The sequence below is a fragment of the Castor canadensis genome, chromosome 10, assembly GCF_047511655.1.
Source record: "Castor canadensis chromosome 10, mCasCan1.hap1v2, whole genome shotgun sequence".
NCBI lineage: Eukaryota > Metazoa > Chordata > Mammalia > Rodentia > Castoridae > Castor > Castor canadensis.
In genome coordinates this window covers 55,365,272-55,388,238 of record NC_133395.1, presented here as the reverse complement: position 1 = coordinate 55,388,238, position 22,967 = coordinate 55,365,272, and the positions used below count along the sequence as shown (strand labels likewise).

Sequence of the window (22,967 nt, the reverse complement as noted above, 5' to 3'; positions counted from 1 at the left end):
GTTCAGTTTATGTTCTTAAAGATCTGCCCCACAATAAATTAGCCTTTTTTCTTTGCTTTGCTTTGCTTTTCTGTGACAGGTTCTCCCTATGTAGCCTAGGCTGGCCTGGAACTTACGATCCTCCTGCCTCCCAAGTGCTCGAATTATAGGCATGCACCACTGAGTATAAATTAATCTTGAAAGCTCACAACTAGAGCTAACCAACAAGATTTCTTTCTCACAAGAAAGTTCACCCACTGAAGAAAATCAAAGAAAAACATACATCTGGAACATGATGAGTGTCCTAATATGGTGTAGTCAAATACAGGAATATCTAAATTAGGAAACCATAGTTACTCCAGATCACTTTATCACAGTAGAATCTTTATACATACATTTGATAACTCATTCCTTTTAGTGCTGAATAATATCCCATTGTTGGGTTGTATCACAGTCTCTCCATTTGCCTACTGAAGGATATCTTGCTTCCAAGCTTTATGAATAGTAGTTTTATGAATAAAACAACTGTAAATGTCATATGCAGATTTCTGTGTTGACACAAGTTTTCAACCGGTTTGCATAAATCCTAAGCTACTGTGGCATTTTGCATTCCCACCAGCAATGAGAGCTCCTGTGGTTCCACATCCTCTCCAGCACTTGGTATTGTCAGTTTTGGATTCTTGCCGTTCTAATAGGTATGTTGAGGCCTCAGTTGTCTTGATTTGCAGTTATGTAATGGCATATGACATCTTTCATATGCGTATTTGCCAACAATATATTTTTCTTTTAATAAGGTGCCTGCTCAAGTCTTTTACCTGAATTTTAAGAAGTTTTTTAAAATATTTTGGATAATGGTCCTTTATCAAAATTGCCACATTTGAATATAGATATATTATTGTAAACATAAAACTCCTAATTCTTTAACTTTGGTGGGCAGTTAATTCCTGGAACTTCTGTACTAGGTATATGTCCTTTGGAAGTATTTTTTTCCACATATGTATCCTTGGCAAGACCCCCTGATTTTATAGGGAAATGGGGCATATTGGAGCATACTGCTATCACATGGGACTTGGGAGGATGCATAGCTCAAGAGCACAGTCTTCTAGAATCTTTTCCCAGTGTTTCAAGGATCAGACAGACAACCTTGATCACACAGTGCCATTCTTCTCAGGCCACCTTCCCTATACCAGTGAACTCTTTTCTCCTATTTCCTGTCATTCCTGATGTTTCACATGGATAATTCTTCAGGCTTCAAGGATAATTTATGCTTGAAAATACTATTATGGCTGACCATTTAGGTACTTTTCAGTCCTGACATTCTGTCACTCTTGGAGGGACCAATCTGCAGACCCTGGCTGCCAATGCCTTTCATAGATGAGGACTGACTCACAAAATAATTAACTGGGAAAATAATCAGTAAAGAAAGTAGAAGAGAACATTGTAAAGACTGTGACGCAGGTTACTCCAGAGGCACCTGCACACTCATGTTTATTGCAGCACTATTCACAATAGCCAAGTTATGGAAACAGCCAAGATGCCCCACCACTGACGAATGGATTAAGAAAATGTGGCATCTATACACAATGGAATTTTATGCAGCCATGAAGAAGAATGAAATGTTATCATTCGCTGGTAAATGGATGGAATTGGAGAACATCATTCTGAGTGAGGTTAGCCTGGCCCAAAAGACCAAATATCGTATGTTCTCCCTCATATGTGGACATTAGATCAAGGGCAAACACAACAAGGGAACTGGACTTTGATCACAAGATAAAAGCAAGTGCACACAAGGGAGCTATGAGGGTAGATAAGACACCTAAAAAATTAGCTAGCATTTGTTGCCCTTAATGCAGAGAAACTAAAGCAGATACTTTAAAGCAACTGAGGCCAATAGGAAAAGGGGAACAGGTACTAGAGAAAAGGTTAGATCAAAAAGAATTAACCTAGAAGGTAACATCCATGCACAGGAAATCAATGTGAGTCAATGCCCTGTATAGCTATCCTTATCTCAACTAGCAAAAACCCTTGTTCCTTCCTATTATTGCTTATACTCTCTCTTCAACAAAATTAGAGATAAGGACAAAATAGTTTCTGCCAAATAGTGAGGGGTTGGGGGGAGAGAGAGGGGGTGGGGAGAAAAGGGAGGGGGTGGGGGAAGGGGGTAGAAATGACCCAAACATTGTATGCACATATGAATTTAAAAAAGGAAAAAAAAGAGAGAATATGGTAGCAGTGGTGAACTGCCATCAAAGCAGCATGGAAGATGATTTCTTAACTGGGCTTAAGTGGAATATGGGATTAGTATTGAAATTAAATCATATAGCATGTTAGGGAACCAGTGTGCCACTGGTGCCATTAAATACTGATTTGCTGAGTTTCATAAATACATGCTAGAGCAATGACACTGGGGACTCCCTACCAAGTCCCACTAGCTGCTGCACAGTTTTATTAACACTGATGCTTTCATCACTGCAGTGACTACACATTCAGTAATTTTTGTGACTTTTCTTTAATGCAGATCACAACTGTCGCAAAATTAATTTAAACTCCATCATTTACCATAAAGGAACTATAAAATGCTAGAATGCTATAATTCCACTCTCCTCTCATATTTTGGTGTTTCTGAAAAAAATATGTCTTATAATCTTATTTGCATGCATACAAATACTTTAGCTATTCATTCTGCTTCCTTTGTTTGTTTTATTTTCTTTTGCTAGGACAACATCTCACGATGTAGCCCAGGCTGGCCTCAAATTTGCAATTCTCCTGCTTCAGCCTTCCAGGTGCTGGGATTACAAGCATACGCCATCATACCAGCCTCTTCCCTATTGTTAGTGTAAATATAGTATTGAGCTGTAGTAAACATATGCCTTGATTGAGATATTATAGTTCTGTATCATTTCACTGCCCACCCAGTCTATTTGACATTATTATGAGATATTATGGCAAAGAATTATGTGGAAATACTTTAAGAAAAGTAATTCAGAAGATTTCTGACTATAGAAGATCCGAGAACCATGTGGAGTGCAAAGGGTTCACAAACTATTATTTTCAGCTGTTTCCATTTGTACATTATGTCACAGAGAACTTGAAGAGCAAATTCCTTTCCAAAAGGAAGAGTTCTGAAGATCACGTTTTCTCTGGGTTGCAGACAATGCTAACAAATTCAAGCTGATTATTTTGTTACCTAATAAATTTCCTAGGAGTACTGTGACAGAAATCCATAAGAAATGTGTCCTCATTACATTTCCAGATATTGAACTTTTCTCCAGGGGTTCATTTGCATACTGTCTTCCTGTTCATATGTCTTTCAAGGGAGTTCATTTCATTGTTCCATATGTTAAAACAATTAAAACTGACAAACTCTGCACAAAGGGCCTTTCTTTGTCAGCAGAGCAGAAACCAGCCTGTTTATGCAATTGTGTTCATGCAGAAGCATCCCTTATTGAAAAGATCCCTTGTGTGTTTCCTGTTATTCATGCACAAAGTATGTCAAAGATGCTGCAGAACTAATTAAAATAAAGATTTGTGTGTGTGTGTGTTTGTATGTCATTGTAGGCTAAAGGTAAAGAAAGACAGTGGCTAAGACACCAGGCTACTGGGGAGCTAGATGATGCCAAAATTATTGATGGGCTGACTGGAGAAAAAGCCATCTATAAACGCCGGGGTGATCTGGAGCCACAAGTAAGTAATGGAGAACTCTAGCCTCAGACCTGCATAATTCAGCCTTCTTTATAAAGCCTGCTTTCTTGGGTCGTGTCAAAACACTGTTAATACAGAAAATAGCAATAAATAAATAAAAAGAAGAAAAACATTATGCTACTTGGTATACAAGTTAAGGCCTAAGCAAGACACGTAAGGCACACTCAAATTGAGTAGTTTAAGGACAAGTCAATACAAGAACTACTCACAAAGGTACTGGTGGGGATTAGGAAAACTCAAAAGATTCAGCATGGTACCCCAGGGCTAGCAACTGCCCTGAGGTCTAACAGGGCAGGGCAGGAGAGCAGTTACTGGAACCTGAAGAATCATGGAGCTCTAGCCTTTGGAAGAGGGAAGAGGGAGAGCTGCCCCCACTCCTACTCCTTCACCCCCTCCAGGCAACAACTAAGAAGGAGCTGGGGAAATAAATACCCAGCCTCTCATTCTGATCTGCCCATGCCTCTCATCTGCAGAATCCTCTAGAAGCCAGCAACCAAGAGAGCTGTTGGTTGATGCAGCTCATAGAGATCTACTCCCAGGACACAGAGCAGGTGCTATGGAGGGGAACTGAGGTACCCTGTTGTCTGTGAATCCCAGAGGATTCTTCAAATGAAAACAATAGAGCAATCTTGTTGTTTTCTATTGCTCTATTACTTTGAGTATCTGTGTCCATTATGTGACTTCAGAATAAAGAATTTTCCCTTAAATAATTCTAATTTTAATAAATAAAGTTTTAAACAGTCATAAAGCTCAAACTGGAGTTTTAGACCCATGGCCCAAACTCCTGGGATTCCAGCCACTTGCCCCTAACCACCAAATAAAGAGTCATGGTGAAGGTAGAGAAAGGGGATTTATTACACATCTTGGGACGTGCCATGGAAAGAGGGAGAGTAAGCACTCAGCTCATCCTCAGCCATCTTCCAAGGTCCATGAGATATACATTCAGTAGACAAAAGAACTGGGGGTAGGGAACAAAAGGGATGCATAGTTAAACAGTCCCAGTCACAGTGTGATTATTATCTCAGTCCTTGTTCTGGGAGTTGTTATCTGGAGGGTGGTCCATCCTGAGGAGGCTCTGCTGTTACAGGTAGTTTCAGTCCCTTGTCATGAATATGTTAGCATCTGTCTTTCCTGGAATTCAAGGTGACTGCAAAGAGAATGGCTTAGAGCAAAGACACATACAAAATGCCATGTTTTTCTCCTGCTTTTAGTTAATTCATGAGCCCAACTAAGGAGTCAGTGATTTTCAGCAAAAGCAGTTTAAGCACCTCTTGAAATAATTCTCAAATACTTGCCACGCAATGACAACAGGGTGAAATAGTCTCTTGGGCAGCTTTGTGATTTGCTGTTGTGCTGAGTAACCAGAATTGCTGAGTAGTGGCTGAGGGATGGGGGTGCAGTGACTGGCAGTGGCAGGGAGAGTTACTCTATTTAAATATTTACTCAGAGAGGATCTGGTGGTAATTTGGAGAGTTCTTATTTTTGTGTCACTGCTATGAGTCAACAACTTCTTTACTGACTCATTGTGGTCAACAAATGTGTTTGGACAACTGAAATTCTGAGTAGTCATGGAAGCATGTGTGACACTGCTGTGAATTTGGGTAGACTCAACACATTTTTAAGGAATATATTGAATTTGCTTCAAACCATTATCCTCTAATACCCACAGTATTTTTCCTTTTTGAAATTACTGGCTCTGCTCATTAGTTTTCATGCATGTTAGCAAGTATATAATAACAGACTAATATGGAATGGTTTTTTTCCTTTTTTTTTTGTCAGTAAAACTGACCAATTTTTTAAAAAATTCTTCACATTGGCATATATGAGTCCCAAATCAAATTGATCTCTTAAGTTTCACATTTTAATTGATAGCTGTTGCTAGATAGACGTTTGGTGCCACTTTTATGGTCAAGGAAAGAAAACAGAAGCAGTAGTTCAGTAACTGGAGGGAAAAGAACACTGAAAGCTTACTGAAGACAAAAGACATTTTTAAAATGTTTTCCTTAAGTTCTTTGCCAGCCCCTCTCACATAACCTTGTTTTAGAAATTCGACATTTCTTGAGATTGTATGGAAAATGATTTTCAAGAGACTGGATAACAAGTACAAGTGAAATTGATGTAGGCTTCCCTCCAAAATAACACAAATTCTTGCCAGAATTACTGACTCTAAGGCACGGCTTAAAAATGACAGGTTGGGGTTTATATTATTTTTAAAACATGTTATTTTTAAGTCATCAGCCTCCAGAAGGCAACTTTACTAGACTGGATTGGGCCTTGAAAGGACTGTATTCCAAAGGAAAATCTTTTCCATATGGTCCTGACTCCCAGCACAAGTCTGAAATTCCATTCACTGAAATGCAATTTGATCTGTAGACACCTTCCCACCTGCCAGGACAGGCATGTACAAGCCCGAACCTATGGTTGACCTGCCCACCTCAGAGCTGGCACTCTGGGCCTGCTTGTGTGAAAGCCTCAGAACAGCAGCCACTGATGTATTTCTGGTTCACAAGCTTTTCCTATTGTTCTGTCCCTCAGCTGGGCAGCCCACAACAGAAACCCAAGCGCCTGCGCCTGGTAGTGGATGTGTCTGGCAGCATGTATCGCTTCAACGGAGTGGATGGCCGGCTTGAGCGCTCAATGGAGGCCGTGTGTATGGTCATGGAAGCCTTTGAGAACTATGAGGATAAGTTCAAGGTAATGGCATGAATTGAGGATGATGAGAGGCAACATTGACAGCATCTACCCAGGAGTGAGCCCTGGGTGAGGTCATGATGATGTATAGGTGGATGCAGACTCTATCCAAAGCAGTCATAAATCTTTATCCTCTTATCAGCTCATTAATCAGTTCAGAGAAAGTGAACCATTCTGTTACAGGATGTTTTAGACCCCAGGCTCAATCTCCAGGGTTTTATAGGTCGGGTCCAACCACTTGCCCCAACATGCCTATAAAAGAAGAGTAATGATGAAGGGCAGAGAAAGGGAGTTTATTATGTGGTACAGGCAGCTGCAGCAAAAGGAGAGATAGCATTTTGTCCCATCATTTGCTTTAGGTTTAAATAGAAGGAAGATTTGGGGACGAGGGAGAGGTATGCACAGGTGTGTTCATTCAGTGGTCAGAGGTGGTCTACCAGCTCATTGTCTCAGGATTGGTCAGATGGAGTCTTATTACAATAAGAGTCATTGCTGCCTGGTAGAGGGTCTTTGTCTTCTGTCCTGTCCTTCCTGGATTCCAAGATGGCTGCAAAGTGATTAAAGGAGAGAATGACTCAGAGCAAAAGACACAAATACAAAATAGAGGCCAGGATGCCAAGTTTTTATCCTGCTTTCAGTTAATTTATGTGCAGTGTTTTTCAGCGAAAGCTGCTTTTAAGTACTGTTAAAATTTGTTTCATCTGATCTAATAATAAAATTAACGTAAAGGAATAATTACTACTGATTACTGCAGAAAAAAGCACTGCTTTTTACAAGTTGTGTGGTGTTAACTATAATATTACTTAGAAGCACAAAGGTCTGTTCCCAGATATCTCAGAGCCTCTGGTCCCCATCCTAACGTCCCATTCCCACTCACTGTTACCCCATCACCACCCAGGCATTCTTCCAGGGTCTGAGCCCAGTCTCAGAGCACACTGTTCACAGTATCACTTTCCAAGGATTGTACAGTAATAGAGGTCTCCCCAGCTGACAACGAAGATTCCCCCGCCCCAGAAAGAAAAGAGTCTCCTGTTTAAACTATTTCCATTTTTATGTTGCTGTTTGCTGCATACCCTGCCTTTCAGAGGTCTGAACATGGGGAGGGCAGCCCCATACTGCTACTACAGGAATGATTCTACTGATCTGCTCTTGATCAGCCACAGAGAGCACCTGACCCCTGGCCTGCGCCAGAGCAAATAACCTCGGGCCCAATCTCATGTTGGGTAATTATCCCCAAAAGGTCACTGGAGACGTGTAAAGGACACACAGTCTATCCATAGGTACTCTAGATTTTATTCTGGATCAAGCATGTCGTTTAGGAACAGACTATCTTAGATGGATTGATGTTTAGCCTGACATCCCCCCTGCACCTCAGTATTGCTTCCCTGAGTGATGGCTCTGTTATGCTGTGCTCAAGAAACAGGTTGATGGAAGCCATCACTTCATTTGCTTTAGGCCCCCAGAGTCATGGGAATGAAGTTCTGTGAGAGTAAGCCCTTTGAGAATTAAGTGGGAGGGAAAGGATAGCTTTAGACAGTGAATACTGTAGGCTGCAGGCCCTGCACATGTGAGGATTCAAAGACAAAGACATGGATTTTCACCAGGAGGCATAGCTCTGTTTCCCTGGAAGACTGGAATGCTTTCCCCCTTGTGGTTAGTAAAAACATGGAGTTGTTCAGGATCCCTTCTTGGTTGTAGTTGCCAGGAAGCTGAGAGCCACCATCATAGACTAACCACGGCCACTCTGGTAGGTCTTATGATTTGAACTCTGGTGTTCAACTTTTCCCTTCCCTTGACCGTTCCTCACCTCACATGAAAGTTTGTCTTGATTTTTATTTTTTACTTTTTTATGTTTTATGGGCCAAGACAAAATATTTTTTAAATTTTTGTCTAAAAATATTTTAGAGCCTTTCTAGTGTGAAATGGAGTATGATTCTTCACTGATTGGACCACGGATGACCAGTGACTAACCATCATTGTTGTCATCATAAATAACCTCATCCCACCTAAGGTTTAAAAACCTAAGGTTTAAAAACCTTTCATTTCCAGAGCTCCTAACAGGCTTTCCCTCCACATCAGGCACCTTGGAGACTTTTTATCATGTTCCTACCGTCCCTGCCTGCCACAGGGTGAGATCTGAGTGGTCACAAGGCACTCGTCTCTGCTAGGGGTCCCCAGACCTCCTTTGCAGAGGGTAGAAAGGAGGTGGGATAGAGCTACTTAGATTCTTGACAGCTTTTCCTGGTTATAACTAAATATTGGGATCTAAGTGTTGAGTCTCTATTCTCCCCCGCCCCCCAGCTTCCAACTCCCCTGTCTGGTGGAAACCACTATTACTGGATTTTTTTGGTCTGGTCTCAGATATTTGATGCATATACATCAAGTGGCTGTGTGCTGTGTACTTTGTTTTGTATCTTTATGGTATGTGATCATATCCCAATTTATTCAGTCTCTTAGTAGTTTGTTTCTCATTTTATGAACGAGGTATAAGGGTTTGGAATAACTAGTGAAATGATGTAATTTACTCAGAAAATACAAAATAACACACCGGGAGCTCCTGGTGAAAAATTTATAATCTACAACCCAGGATGGTATCATATGTGCTGTGACCTGAGACCCCCACCCCAGTTGTAGATGGTTCTTAATGTCATCTTCCTGCAGTTATCCCCCAGTGTAAAGCTATCTAGCCTACTTTTGCTTTGAAACCTTCAGAAGCCCTGGATCTGGTGTGGTGATCTGAACTCTTCCCCCCACCCCCATCTCTCTTGGCGTCTTGGCTTGTGTTTTGTTTGGCTGGGGCTCAGCAGCTGAGCTATGGGTTGCTACAGTCCACATTAAGGAGGCTCACATGAGTCCACCCCACTTTTTGTTCCATATTAGCCTGACCCATGCCAAACCACAGGGACCCTTAAGCAAGAATTACTGAAAAGGAAGGTAATTTAGTGGCAAGACACATTTCAAAGCCATTTGGAGTTTTTAAAGCTTCTCGTAAGTGTTCCATCAACTGAATTCAGATATCCCCAGAACAGCGTTCACAGTAGGTCACTTAAGACAGGAGCACATGATTTGCTTATCATCAGCATAAACTCTTCTAAGCTCATAATCAATGTAATTTTTAATTACATTCATATAACACTTAAACACTGCCGGGAAAGGTGGTGTAGCAGTGATTATATGAACAATGTTGCTGTCATCAGGAAGCCGCTTTTTCCCTTACTTCCATTCCAGTCGTTGCTTGTGATTTCTCCAAGTCCCTGGGAATGTTTTCACTGTAATCTTAAAATAGATCTCCTTTTCATAAGCTCTTAATGCCTTGATATTTTTCTCCAAAGTACTCAATAACATCCAAAGTTTGAAGAGTAAGCACTCAAAGAGTGACATCTGAAAACAGATTTAGTTCATTTAGTCCATTCAGAAATTGGACTTTGAAAAAAAAACTTCAAATGCATTGTTTCTATGAAGGCATGGAAACCATATTCTGTAGTAGTACAACAAGGAAACATTGAGGGGTCTGTGGGTATCAGGAGAGTGGGCAGTACCTTTACCCCACCCGATCCATCCCCAATTCAACCAAAACAGTTCCGCTTATACTGATTCTACATGTTTCATAAAGTAGACTTTTGTACAGTATTTCACTTAGAAAAGGGATTCCACTGCTTAAAAAATTAAAGAGTTAGAAAATGAATATTCTAGAACCGAAATTAGATTTTTTTTCCTCTTTTAGCAGGGCCTCTCACTTGCTAGGCTGGTCCTCTACCACTTGAGCCATACCCTCAGCCCTTTTTTGCTTTAGTTAGTTTTCAGGTAGGCTCTTACATTTTTTTCCTGGAACCGGCTTCAGATCTCAGTCCTCCTACCCATGCCTCCCTCATACCTGGGATCAGAGGTACATACCACCATGCCCAGCTTGTTGGTTGAGATGGGGTCTTGCTAACTTCACTCACTGGCCTTGAACCATGATCCTCCCTAATCTCTGCCTCCTTAGTAGATGGCATTATAGGTGTGAGCCACTGTGCCTGACCTGAGTATTACTTCTGATTGACTCTGAGAGCTTTCATTTTAGGAAAGGTGTCATTGATCTTGCTTTATATAGATGACTCACTCTTCCCTTTACAGGTAAAAAACAAGGCATAGATGTTTCTAAAACTAAAAGAAGCCAGCTTTTCATTCTATCTTGTGGATATTCCATTGAATTTTCAAAGAAACTTAGGGGCAGGAATGACCTTGGTGTTATTTTTACCAACTTGTCTTTTACAGATGAGAAAACCAAGGTTCAAAGAAGTTTAAGTGTTAAGCCCAAGGTCACACAACTGGATTCTGAAAATTCAGGATTTCTGATCCTACTTCAGGGCTCTTTCTTAGTTGTTTTCTCCTTATTTCTTACAGCAATCATATTTCTACCCAATCAGTATTTTTTTAAACTGTAATTCAGGAGTAAATATACTTTTTTTTTTAAGACAAGGTCTCACTACATAGCCCAGGCTGGCCTCAAACTCGAGAGTCTCCTGCCTCAGCCTCCCAACTACTGAGATTACAAGAGTGCATTGCAGCAAAGGTACCATTTGCATTTCTATCTTTTCCTGTTGTCAGCACCCTGCCATCCAAAGGAGGTATAGTAGACAAAGTTGCCTCAAAGATAGCTTGGTCAGTAAGGCTGGCTAACTCCCAGAAGGCTATAGAAAGATATGACTCACAAACCAATACTTGCTGGGAAAGTTCCTTCTACCAGTAACTTAATTTAGTGTCTGTAATTCTTTTCCCAATGTCTCAGGAATGTTTCATAGGTTTAGAAATGGAGACCCGTCATCCTGTCAGGCTCAGGGCTTGAATAAATTCCTATTGCTACCTAGAGATAGGCCCAAAGAAGAGGGTACAAGCTTTTCTCAGTCCATGAAAGTTAAACAAGCATTCAAAGTTGACTGTTGACATCTACCGTAGAAATATTGACCAAGCCAACAATTCCTAAAGCTCTAGTGGAGACAGAGGGTAACTGGGGAAATGTTGTCTCTCTGAAATAGAGACACATGAATTTTGCTCCTACCTCTGCCAACATTTAATCTATAACCATAAGAAAGTCAGTTTCTTCATTTGTGAAAAGAAGAGAACATCTACACCAAAGGTTGTGGAGAGAGTGGAAATGAGATAGGATGCGTGAAAGCACTGTGCATTGTGAGGAACTATGCAAATGTTGAATGAACACTGTAGTCACTAAATGTGCTGCCCTATCCCTCCAGTGACCCTAGGAAGTAGTAAAACTGAGACTATCCCTGCTTGCCAGAGATGTCAAGTGATTTACAAGCACGCTATGTTAGAGGTCATCTAAGCCAGCGTGACTTACAAGATAGAAAAGAGGCTTGGAGAGATTAAGTGACTTGCTCTAGATCAAAAAGCTTGTTAATGTCAGAGCCACGCCTAGCACCCTTGACCTTTCAGGACATTATTCTTCTTATAATGACTTCTATGATATGAAGAAAGGTTAGCCAGGTAATACTACAGACTGGTAACTACCTATCACCTGAATTTTCTGTTGACATTTCCCTTGACTTTTTTTTTTTTTCAGTACTGGGGATGAAACCCAGGGCCTCATGCATGCTAGGCAAACATGAAACCACTGAGCTACAGCCCCAGTTCTTCCTTGACCTTTTAAATCATTCATTTATCTTCTAAACCTTGCTGTCCACAGTCACTAATGCCATCTTACAATGGTGTATTCAGATTTTGAAGTTAGCATTTCACATGTGATCAGTCTTCAGAATGATTATCTCATACCTACTTACAATGTGGATGTATAATAAAGCATAGCCTCTCCTAAAACCATCAAATATTATTCTTCCTAATAGAAATTTAAATAAAAACCATACTCATAAAATGCTACTAGCTCTTTGTTCAAAGCAGAGCTTCCTTTACATTCTATCTATTATAAATCAGCCTTCTTATTAGATGATAAATCTTTGTGTCTTTACTGAAGCTCTGTATTTGTTTTCATTTATTGTATCTTTCTCTAGAGGAATGAGATTTTCAAAAGCGAGTCTAGCAAAAGGATATTAAAACAAGTTTCTAAAACAAGTATTAGAAGGGGTTCTTTCTAGTTGAGGCTGCTATGCTATGGTTTAATATTTACTTTGAGTGATAAACACAAGACTCCACAAAGATATCAGGGATACTCTGAAAAGTGGGGGAATCATGATAATAAAAATTGTTATGATCTAGACAGGCACCAGTGGCTTATGTTTGTAATCCTAGCTACTTGGGAGGCTGAGATGGGGAGGCTCTCAGTTTGAAGCCAGCCTAGGCAAAAAAGTTTATCAAGACCCCATCTCAACCAATAACTGAGTGCAGTGGCATGCATCTGTCATCCCGGCAATGGTAGGAAGTATAAAATAGGAGGATCATGGTCCAAGTTGGCCTGGCAAAAAGTGAGACCCTATCTCCAAAATAACTGGAGTCAAAGGGCTGGAGGCGTGGCTTAAGTGGTAGAGTGCCTGCCTAGCAAGAGGAAAACCCTGAGTTCAAACCCCATTACCACCCCTCCCCAAATTGTTATGATCTAAATGTTGGGTAGTTAATAATGACAGCAAGGTTCTCATTTATTGGCTCCTAAAGATCCTCCATGGAAACATGCATGAGGCCCTGTCTGATTTTATGATGGTTGTGGCAGGACACAGACTGGGTGAATGGCAGTCAGGAGTTACAGAATGGAATTGAATAAGTTAGTGGGCAGTTTCTGTGAGCCTAGGCAGTTTTGAGCAAGTTACTATTTGTAAACATGTTGGGGTCCTTGGATAGCAAACTCTAGGTGATTACAATGGAGAAGTAGTATTTTTAATGGAAGCTTTACATGATCTACAGGAACACCAGAGAAGGCTTCCCACTTGGATGTACTTTGGATTCCTTTCAAGCATTTTATTTACTTGGGCACAGACTAATCCCCAAGCCCATATGGAAGATGGGTAACCACAGTCTGCAACCCATGTGTTTAAGTCTCAACTTGTTCCTCAGGTGTCTTTTCAAGCCTTTGCAATACTAATGAGGCACTCACAAAGCCTGATTTTCTACAAACAGCATTTTCCTTACCACAAATAAGAACAGGAAACAGGGAAAAGGGGAAGAATGCAGGAAAGAAAGAAAAGGAAATCTATCACTCACTTTATCTCATCACCAGAAAAGTATTTGTTTCCCCCCTGAGCAAATAATTAAATGGTAAATAGATGTATCAGACAATCCAATCAAATGATAGACATAGTTGCTATCAGATTTTAATCAGCCAGTATCTTGTTTTGATTAAGAATATCCGACAGCTTATTGGATTGCTATTTAATAATTAACTAGCAACTTTTTTCCTTGCAAGGACTAGTTATGTTGACCCTGTGAGCAGATCGCAGATTTGTGGTCATCCATTGTCATCTGATCAGAAGACACTCTAGCCCTGAGTTAAAAGGGAGGAAAAAGCCAAATCCATTCATAGTCCTACTTCTGTTTCAGGGAACTGGCCTTGTTTGTTTTTGCAGTGTTGGGGATCAAACCCAGGACCCTGGGCATGAGCACTGTATCACTGAGCTACATCCCTAGCCCTTGGTTTTTGAGACAGGGACTCATTATGTAGCCCAGGCTGGTCTCAAGTTCTGAATCCTCCTGCCCCTGCCTCCCAAGTATTGTGATTACAGATATACACCACTACATCTGGCTAGAGAACAAATCTTGTCCCTTATGTGTAAGACCCTATTTAACCAGTCCCATTATGAAAGCAACCTGCCTGGCACCTTCTCAGGAGAACTCTTCTTGGCTATTAACTGTTCTTATATGGACATCGTGAAATCCGATTTGTCAGGCTAAAGCCTTTTGCTATGGAAGACTCCCATAGGCTTTTTCTATACCATGCCTAGCACTAGACATGTGGATGAACCTCACCAGGTAGAAGGTGAAGCCAGACATTTCCTACACTGAACAATTTTCAAGAGTGAACAGCTTTTAGCTTTCAACTTTCATTTGTTACCTTTTCACTATAGTGATAGCAAACTAAAGAAGTATTTTTTCATGCATAGAATGTTACATTTTTTTATGTATCACCCTTTATACTGAACAACAAAAACAAAACTTAAAACCAGGCATAGGATAAGCCCCAAGCTTTCTGCCCATTCTGGCCATCTTCTGACCATGCCTCTCTCAGGTGATGTGCCCTTCTGGTCAAGGGAACAAGCTCATTTACGGTCTGTTTCCAGACCATGCTCTTGGTACCAGGACCTCCAACTGTCCCGATCAAATGACCCCATGCCTACTTCCAGGTCCTTCCTGGGCTGCTTTCCTAGGTCTGTCTTCTAGAGAAGACACCGGTGGTATAAGCACCCCAAGATCTGAGGGTTGGCCAGAGGCAAGAACTGCACATACTACCATGTTCCAGCATCAAGCTTCAGAAAATCCAAATATTTGTAATTTGACTCCTACTTTCCAGGTCATTACAGTGTATATTTATCAAAGCCTGAGTTGAGAAAATGCTTTATTTAACAATTTACAACCAGTTTTATAGCTTCTAAAGATTTATGACTTCTATATCCTCCAGTTATGTCCCACTTCTTGGGGTGACTGCTAGGTGCTCACTTGCAGCCACATTTCTCCTCTGGTGCACAATTTCAGTGCATCTAAACTGGAGCTTATCTTCCCTAGATAACCCCCCCTTCTGACTTCCCACTTTTATGTAATAATTATTTCAACAGGAAGTTTTTCTGCTTCTCTTTATTTTAAATGTACGGGTTTCAGTTAAGCTATGGATTGCTTTTATTCAGCTAGCTTAGGCTAACCACCACTTGCCACGTGATGGGTAAAGGAGGAAATGCATTCCAGCTTCTGTTATTTGTGAAAGAATGGCCCACATGCAGAAGGAAAGCTGCTTATTGCTCCAACTTGATTGCAAACTCTCTTGAAGCATTTGTGCAATAAACATGCTAGGTACTGTCATAGATACTAAAAATGCAAAGACGAATCATATCTGGCCTTGCCTTGAAAGAACTCACCATTTTCCAAGGAGCAGACATGCAAAGAAATGACTGTGTCCCCCCATAAAACCTAGAGTAGTGTTTTGTACAGTAGCTCTTCAGTGTTTTGTAGAGCAGGACAGCTATTAATTATTGGTGGGTTTGTGGATATCAGTGATTCTTACATATCTTTTCCCTAAAGACCCAAATCCTCTCAAACATCTTTTGCTCCAGACCCACACTCATGATTTCCTTTACAGATATCCCTGTTGTGCCCAAGGTCTAGTCTAACCTTTGTTTCAGCATCATGAAAATTCTTTGAAAGAGTAAGGAGAGCAGAGGGAATTTGGGGGACAAACTCCACAGTAGGAAGGAACCACCTTGCCCCAAATACAGTTTACCCCAAACTTCTTTTCAGATTCTATAAAAGAGCTGCACCTGACTCCTAGCTCAGGACTTTCTCATGTACACAGCAAGATAGGGAATTAAAAAGTATTTCTCAAATTGAAAAATGTCACACACTATTAAGTGGAAAAGCAGATTATACATTTATACAGTCAATATTATCCATTTTAGCAGAGTTATACTGATGCACTTATGTTTGTGTATGAATATACACCTCTTATGTATTTCTAAGGAAGTAAAAGCCTAGGAGCTTCTATAACAGCACATCATCAGAGGTTATGGTTAATAGGATCATGGGTAATTTTTACTTTCTTTTTTCTATTTTTCTGCAGTTTCTACAATGAGTATATTCCACTTTTGTGACAAGAAGGAAACTATTAGTTTTCTGTTGTTACATAACAAATTACTACAAACACAACAGCTTGCAACAATACCCATTCATTAATTTATAGCTTCTAGTTCAGAAGTCCATGCAAGCTCAGCTGGGCTCTCTGTTGAGGGTCATTAAAGGCTGAAATCAGGGTATCAGCGGCACTGGATTCTTACCTGAAGGCTCTGAGGAAGGATCTGCTTGAAAGCTCAGCTTGGCAGAATTGAGTTACTTGTGGTTGTAGACAGAGGTCCCTGTTTCCACGCTGGTCTCAGCCAGAGTTACTCTCAGTGTCTTGTCCACAGTCCCCTCCATCTCAGCCGTAGATAACTCCTTCATGTCCGATTCCTTCATGCTTCAAATTTGTCTTTCCCTTTTACCACCAGCCAGAAAAATTTGCTTTTAAAGGTCTCATGTGTTAGGTTAGGTCACCCAGATAATCTCCCTTTCAGTTAACACAAAGTCAAGTAAACTTAATTACAACTGCAAAATCCCTTTTGCCATACAACTTAACATAACAAATGATGTCCCATTGCATTTGCAGGTCCTGCCTACACTTAAGGGGAGAAGAACACAAAAAGACATGTGCACTGGGGGTTAGGATCTTAAGGCCATCTTAGAATTCTGCCCATCACCATGTATGAGCATGAGTCTGTCTATCTGTGTGTGTGTGTGTCTGTGTGTGTGTGTGTTTCAGAAAGTCTCCCCTGAAGGTTATGAACAAAATTTGGAGGAACCCCTCAAGCCCTCATCATATTTTCTACCTCCTGCTAGAGAGCAGAGATTACAGAAGATGGATCAGAAATGAATGAATCTAGAATTTGTTTGCCTTTGTTGATAAACAATCTGTCTCTTCCTCTGTATTTCCTATGCCCAAATGTTGAGCAAATATAGGCAGTAACAGTTGAAATAGTTGGAGATATATAGGCCCAGTTATGGTTCTATAGTGGACAGAGGTCTCTAACTTTCTGACTTTCTTGCACATAGTATGACATCACCGGACACTCTGGAGATGGCTACAACATCAGCATAGTTCCAATTAACAACGTTCCCAAGAACAATAAGCAAAGACTTGAAATTCTGAAGGTAAATACATTCAGTTACCTCTACATTGTGAAAACTACTATTAAAAATGAAAAAGAGTCATTGAAGAAACAATGATATAAGAAAGAAAAAGACTTTCTATTTCACAAATATTCAACCACTAAACAGAGAAAATGTGCCTAAACTCATTTTCCCACCCTCCAAGTTTAAACATTTTTCCCACAGGTTTTTGCAGCACTTGATATTGCACTGGGATTCTATAACCTGGATCTCTTCATAGAGTTGACATATTCAATGGAAAGAAAAGAATGATCCCTTTTAAATATGCTTGAATTTCAATTTTATGTGTGTTTTAGTGTTTTCTGATGATAAATTCAATTTGACGTACTTAAATCTGTAGTAGAAACACATGCATCATTATTTCAAAGTAAATTTCCTCTATTGTTACTAAGTACAGTGTTTAGCATTTCAGAATAATTTTATTGAACATTCAACCCATTTTTTGTTCTCTTCTGTATCACATCCATCCTCAAGGTGGTATCAAGTTTTCTATTTTCTTACATTTTCTCACTTTAAATGAAATATTGAATTTTAACTGTCAGTTGTTATAGTTTTAGAACATTTTCTGTTTCTAACAAAAGTCTACTAAGTATAAATATCGCTATATACAGTTGCCACTTTAATGTGCAAATCAGAGAGAACTCACTCACAGACTTATTATTCATTTGTAATAGCTGGTACTTATGCATTCTCACTGTCAATAGAAAAATCATGTTTCTTAAAAAGAAGTTTCTCATCCATGGCTTTTGTGCACTGTCTTTTACCTCCAGACAATACATGCCCATGCTCAGTTCTGCATGAGCGGAGACCATACACTAGAGGGGACGGAACACGCCATTAAGGAAATTGTCAAAGAAGAAGCTGATGAGTACTTTGTCATAGTCTTGAGTGATGCAAATCTGTCACGATATGGAATACATCCTTCTAAGTTTGCCCAAATCCTAACAAGTGATCCTCAAGTAAATGCTTTTGCTATTTTTATTGGATCTTTAGGCGATCAAGCAAATAGGTAAGTGTAGTCGCAGATATAGCAAAAGGCAGATGGAGAGATAATGAATACTGATACATGCTATTTCATGGGCTTGCATCATGAAGGGTGAGCAGCGGAGCAGAATCTAGAGGTACTAACTACCCTCAAAGAGCTTACACTCTAGTTAAGGGAATATGCTTCTCTAGCTTATGTTTGGATGAACAATCATAATTTGAAAGTAATTGCTTTTCAGCTTATATTTAAAACAATAATAAAATAACCACTTGGCACATAGATTTGTCCACTAATAAGTTAGACAATATTGTCTATATTTGCCACTAAAATTACATCAAGGCCCCAAGCTCAGCCTAATCAGTTTGAGTTAAAACCGTATTTAAGATAGTGAACATCTACTATTTTCCTAGCATAAGAGAAAGTTGTATGAATTTATATATATATGTCTATCTATATTATATGTAGATATATATGCATATATAATCATACATATACATATGTGTGTATATACCCATTGGCTTACCTCTTCAATAATTTATATTAAAAACACATATAAGTATGCATATATATGCCTGTATATAGACTCACATATATGCATGTGAGATGTACATATATGTATATATATCCCTTCTTACCAGGGAGACAGATAGGTGAAACACTTGGAGACAAGGTAAGACTATATATCTATATATAAACACTACAGTAAATATGCTGAATGTTCACTAGTGAAATTTATGGTCAGAAAGTAAATACCCTTGGGAATAATCTGAAAGGGGAGGTCTGGAAATGCTTTCAGAACTTAAACACCCTAACATTTATCTTTTTGAATTATAAACAGAAAGGGCTCATGGTTTTTCTCTGCTTAAAATACTTGTGAAAAGCAGAAAAAAACCTAAAAGCATATCTCCTCAAAAAAAAAAAAAAAATCCCTAACACCCCAAGAACCTGTCTTTGCTATTCCACATCTTTTACCTGCCATACTCTGTGGTACAGAGCCTTGTATAAAGCAGGAAAGGTTTTAGCATCTCAAATGCTGGTGTCTTTTTTTCTGTTCTTTTACTTTGGTGCAAGCTTATAGAGTAAGGTTGAGAACAAATGTAGTTTCACGTAATGCATTCACTGACTTTGCATTTTTCTCCCTTTTATGTGTTAACACATTCCATGGCTAGAACCTCCTTGTCCTTAAATGCAAGCCATGCCTTTTCTGCCCATGGTTTCCTCATCCCCAGCCCAGTATTAGGCAGACAGCAAGCTCAACAAATACTGATTGAGCTAAAATGGCTATTTTGTCTTTTTAGTGAACAGGTCCTGTTGAAATAATTAAGAAAGCACAATAATACCCTTGTGGTTTCCTAGGGAAATGGTCCAACATCCACTGGCAAAAGATATGTTGCAGAATTAGCTGGTCTACCAGTCATGCCAAATGTATGATACTACACAGGATGGTTTACTTTTATTAAATGTCATTCCAAAACCAGACTTTGTTGACACAATGAAAGAAAGCATTCCTTTGAATACAACTGTTTTGCAGTTGTATTCAAAAATGGCCTTTTGTTCCAAATGGTAAATAGATTTTTAAAAAATTACCACAAGCCTATATAATCTCAATATCATCAAAGCAACAGTTGGATAATCCAGATTGCTTTTCATGTTATATGATATGGAGTGGGGCAGGGACAGAGACAGGAGTCAGAAAGACAGAGAAAAGTAGAGAGAGGACATCCCTCCGAATTTGGCTGGGCAACAGTTTTCGAAGCCTGTTTTCTATGGAAGGAAGAACATTTAGGAGTACAGTGTGAAGCCAACACATTTTGCTAGACCCAGGTGAGCTAATGTCAGATGGGTCCCTAGGGCACAGTTCTACCAAGGGAATCTAAAATAGCAGGAAACAGCAGTCATGAAAGGAAGACATGTTTTTCTTTTCAAATTCACTGATTTTCTTCAATGAAAGACCTTTCTTTTGGTTCACTGCTTTCACTGTGTCTCTCCCAGTTGCTCTTCCAGGCCTTTCATTGCTTAGTGGCAGCCAATTCAATTGCAGGCAGCAGGCACGGTATTGGAAAGTAACAACTTCCTTTCCTCACAACCCGTTTGGATGCTGTGGTTGTCAGGGCAGGAGGTGGAGGGGCGCCTTGATTTGCAATGGTAATTTTTGTCCCTTTCTCTCTTGGCAGGCTTCAGAGAACTTTACCAGCTGGCCGGTCTTTCATTGCCATGGACACCAAGGACATCCCTCAGATTTTACAACAGATCTTCACCTCCACCATGTTATCAAGTGTTTAAGAAGTGTCCTTCTCCACCCTCATACACCCAGGATTTGAAACAAGGATTTGAAATGGGATTAAAGAGTATTTGGAAGAAAAGTGTTATCAGTGGCCGGGTAACACTCACCTTCCTGGTCTTAACAATCAGAATTCAGAAAAGCAGCCAGGTGGAGACTTGTCAGTGGAAATCTACAACCACTGGTGACCTAGAAGTCCTCAGAGGAAGCAAGTCGACCTGCATTTTATAAAAGGTCAGGGTTAAAGGAAGGTAGTGTAAGAACTACCGGACTTGGTCTATTTCCAAAACCTGAGGGATGGAGAAAACCTTGCTTTTGCCTTAGTACATCATCTGTCACCTAAGATAAGAAAAGCAACCCCAGTGAGCTGAACAAGCCATTGAGGTCACATCCTGACACTGAGAAGCAAGTCTCTGCACACCTCACCCAACATGCTCCTGTCTATAATTATTTTTATGTTCTCCCCTCTCTGTATTTCCCAACAATGATTTTATAGCATTTAACCCACTGAAAAGTCCTTCCAATAGAAGTACTTTATAAAAAGTTGGATTTTCTCAATAATTCCATTCTCTTGGCCAAAACTGAAAGGAATCAAAAGATCCTTAGAGTGGTTGCTTTCCCATGTGACTTTTAAAAGGCTTGTCAAATAATAAAGAGCAAATGTCCTGTTCTTCCTGCTGCTCAAGTGGAAGGATGAAGATATCTTGCCTCAAGTTTCCTGTTCTTGTCTCCTAGCACTTCTCAAAATTTCAGGGTACTCCACTTCAATGTCCAAAATACAGTGCTCAAAATATCAAATGTTTATGACAGAAATTAGTTCTTGAGAATATTCATATAAAAATTACTTAACACAAAGTGATAGACAGTGTATTTTAACTAAGTGGTGATTGGAGATTTCTCTAGCTGTTAAAAACAAAAAAATTTTTTTTTAAGGTCATTCTTTTTTCTTTCGTAGAGTACCTTATTCCCACCTACTCATGGGCTCATCTTTATCAATCAGCTCAGTGTCACATTTTTAACATCAAATACTTCAGCAGAAGTTAGTCTCTTGCCAATCATATAATAAGAACCTCCTCTTTACTGTTGACAGTGAAGTCAAAAATGCTGGGGCACCATTGTACCATTGTGTGTGTGTGTGTGTGTGTGTGTGTGTGTGTGTGTGTGTGTGTGTGTGTGGCATGTGCACACAAATTGGAAAAACTAGTCTTGCAAATAATGTGAACTCATTCACCCATACACACTGACATTGTACAGGTTAATTACAAGACAAAAGAAAAAACCCATTTGTTCTTCCACCTGGTATCCCTCTCATCAATTGTCAAGGAAATAAAGCAATCAGACGATAGTTTACATGGTTTGTCTTATTTTTCTAACTACATGCTTGCTCTGTGTATTAATAATCCAATGATGCAAACAATTACAATCCATTAAGTACCTTTTTAAAACGTACCTACGTTGTTCATAATAACAACAGCTCGCATTTACAGATTATTTACTGTGTGCCAGGAATAGGCCAAATGATTCCATAATTGTCACATTTAGCCCTCATGACAGTGTATGCAAGATGAGCATTGTCCCCTCATTTCACGATAAGGAAAGTCAGGCTCAGAGACTTGTCACTTTCTCAAGATTCCAACCCTAGACTTTTGACTAACCATTGTACTATTAACATCTTCATTTTACTAAAAAAAAAAAAAAAAAAAACACAAAGCCTCAGAGAAGCTCTAGAAGATCAGTCTTCCTCACAGGCTAGCAGGGACAGGCTGGTGGCTATGGGAGCCTCTCGCCAGGCACCTCGAGCTGCTGCCTACAGACCTACATGTCATACCCCTCCTGCCTTATTCTTGTCTCTTCCTGTAACCTGTCCAGATATCATAGAGCCCTCTTTCTTTCCCTTGTCCTCAGAAGCTGTATCTGCACACATTCAGGTCCTCAGAGGTGTGGGGACCAGGACACACTGGAGAGACACTTTTAACAGCCCCTTCCTTCCTGGGCATAGCAGTGAACTGAAGAAATGCCCATCCGAGTGGCAGCTTAACCCCAAGGGGTCCCTTTGCTAATGAATTGCTACCACTGAAAGCCTTTGGAGGTCAAATCCAAAACTTATTAAAGCACCAGGCTTTTAGCAAATCCACCTGAGTAAGCTGAAGCCTTTTTTTCTTTTTATTTTTTTGGAACATGGAAAGAATGTTCTCAAGTAATTTAATTTCCCCTTCCCGACTAACCAGACATCCTTTGCAATTGTTATTTGAAATGTGTATATGTGCTCACTCCTGGCTTTTCTTTCTTGTAAAAGGGATGGATGATGACAGAGAAGAGGGGGAGAGGGAGAAGGTTTAGTTTTACTTCTTGTAGTACCTAAGAAGTGTGTGAATTTATTATTAAATTACTTAATTAGAGGCTGTTCCCAGGCCCTTCTGAGAACCAGGACATTATAATAACTGCCTTGTGTTCCTAGGGGTCCACTGAAAGACGTCTAAC

At 39.9% G+C, this 22,967-nt stretch overlaps 1 protein-coding gene across 2 annotated transcripts in view; it reads left to right on the top strand.

Annotated features, from left to right (window-relative positions):
- The window catches only part of Vwa8 (von Willebrand factor A domain containing 8), a 358,183-nt gene extending 336,347 nt beyond the window's left edge, over nt 1-21,836 (top strand). For both annotated transcript variants that reach the window (XM_074043312.1, XM_074043313.1), the window contains exons 41-45: nt 3,538-3,663; nt 6,217-6,375; nt 17,104-17,202; nt 17,991-18,229; nt 20,380-21,836. In XM_074043312.1, coding sequence (XP_073899413.1) covers nt 3,538-3,663; nt 6,217-6,375; nt 17,104-17,202; nt 17,991-18,229; nt 20,380-20,488 — 732 coding nt within the window. In that variant the 3' untranslated portion in view covers nt 20,489-21,836. The remainder of the gene's footprint in view (nt 1-3,537; nt 3,664-6,216; nt 6,376-17,103; nt 17,203-17,990; nt 18,230-20,379) is intronic.
- The last annotated feature ends 1,131 nt before the right edge of the window (nt 21,837-22,967 follow it).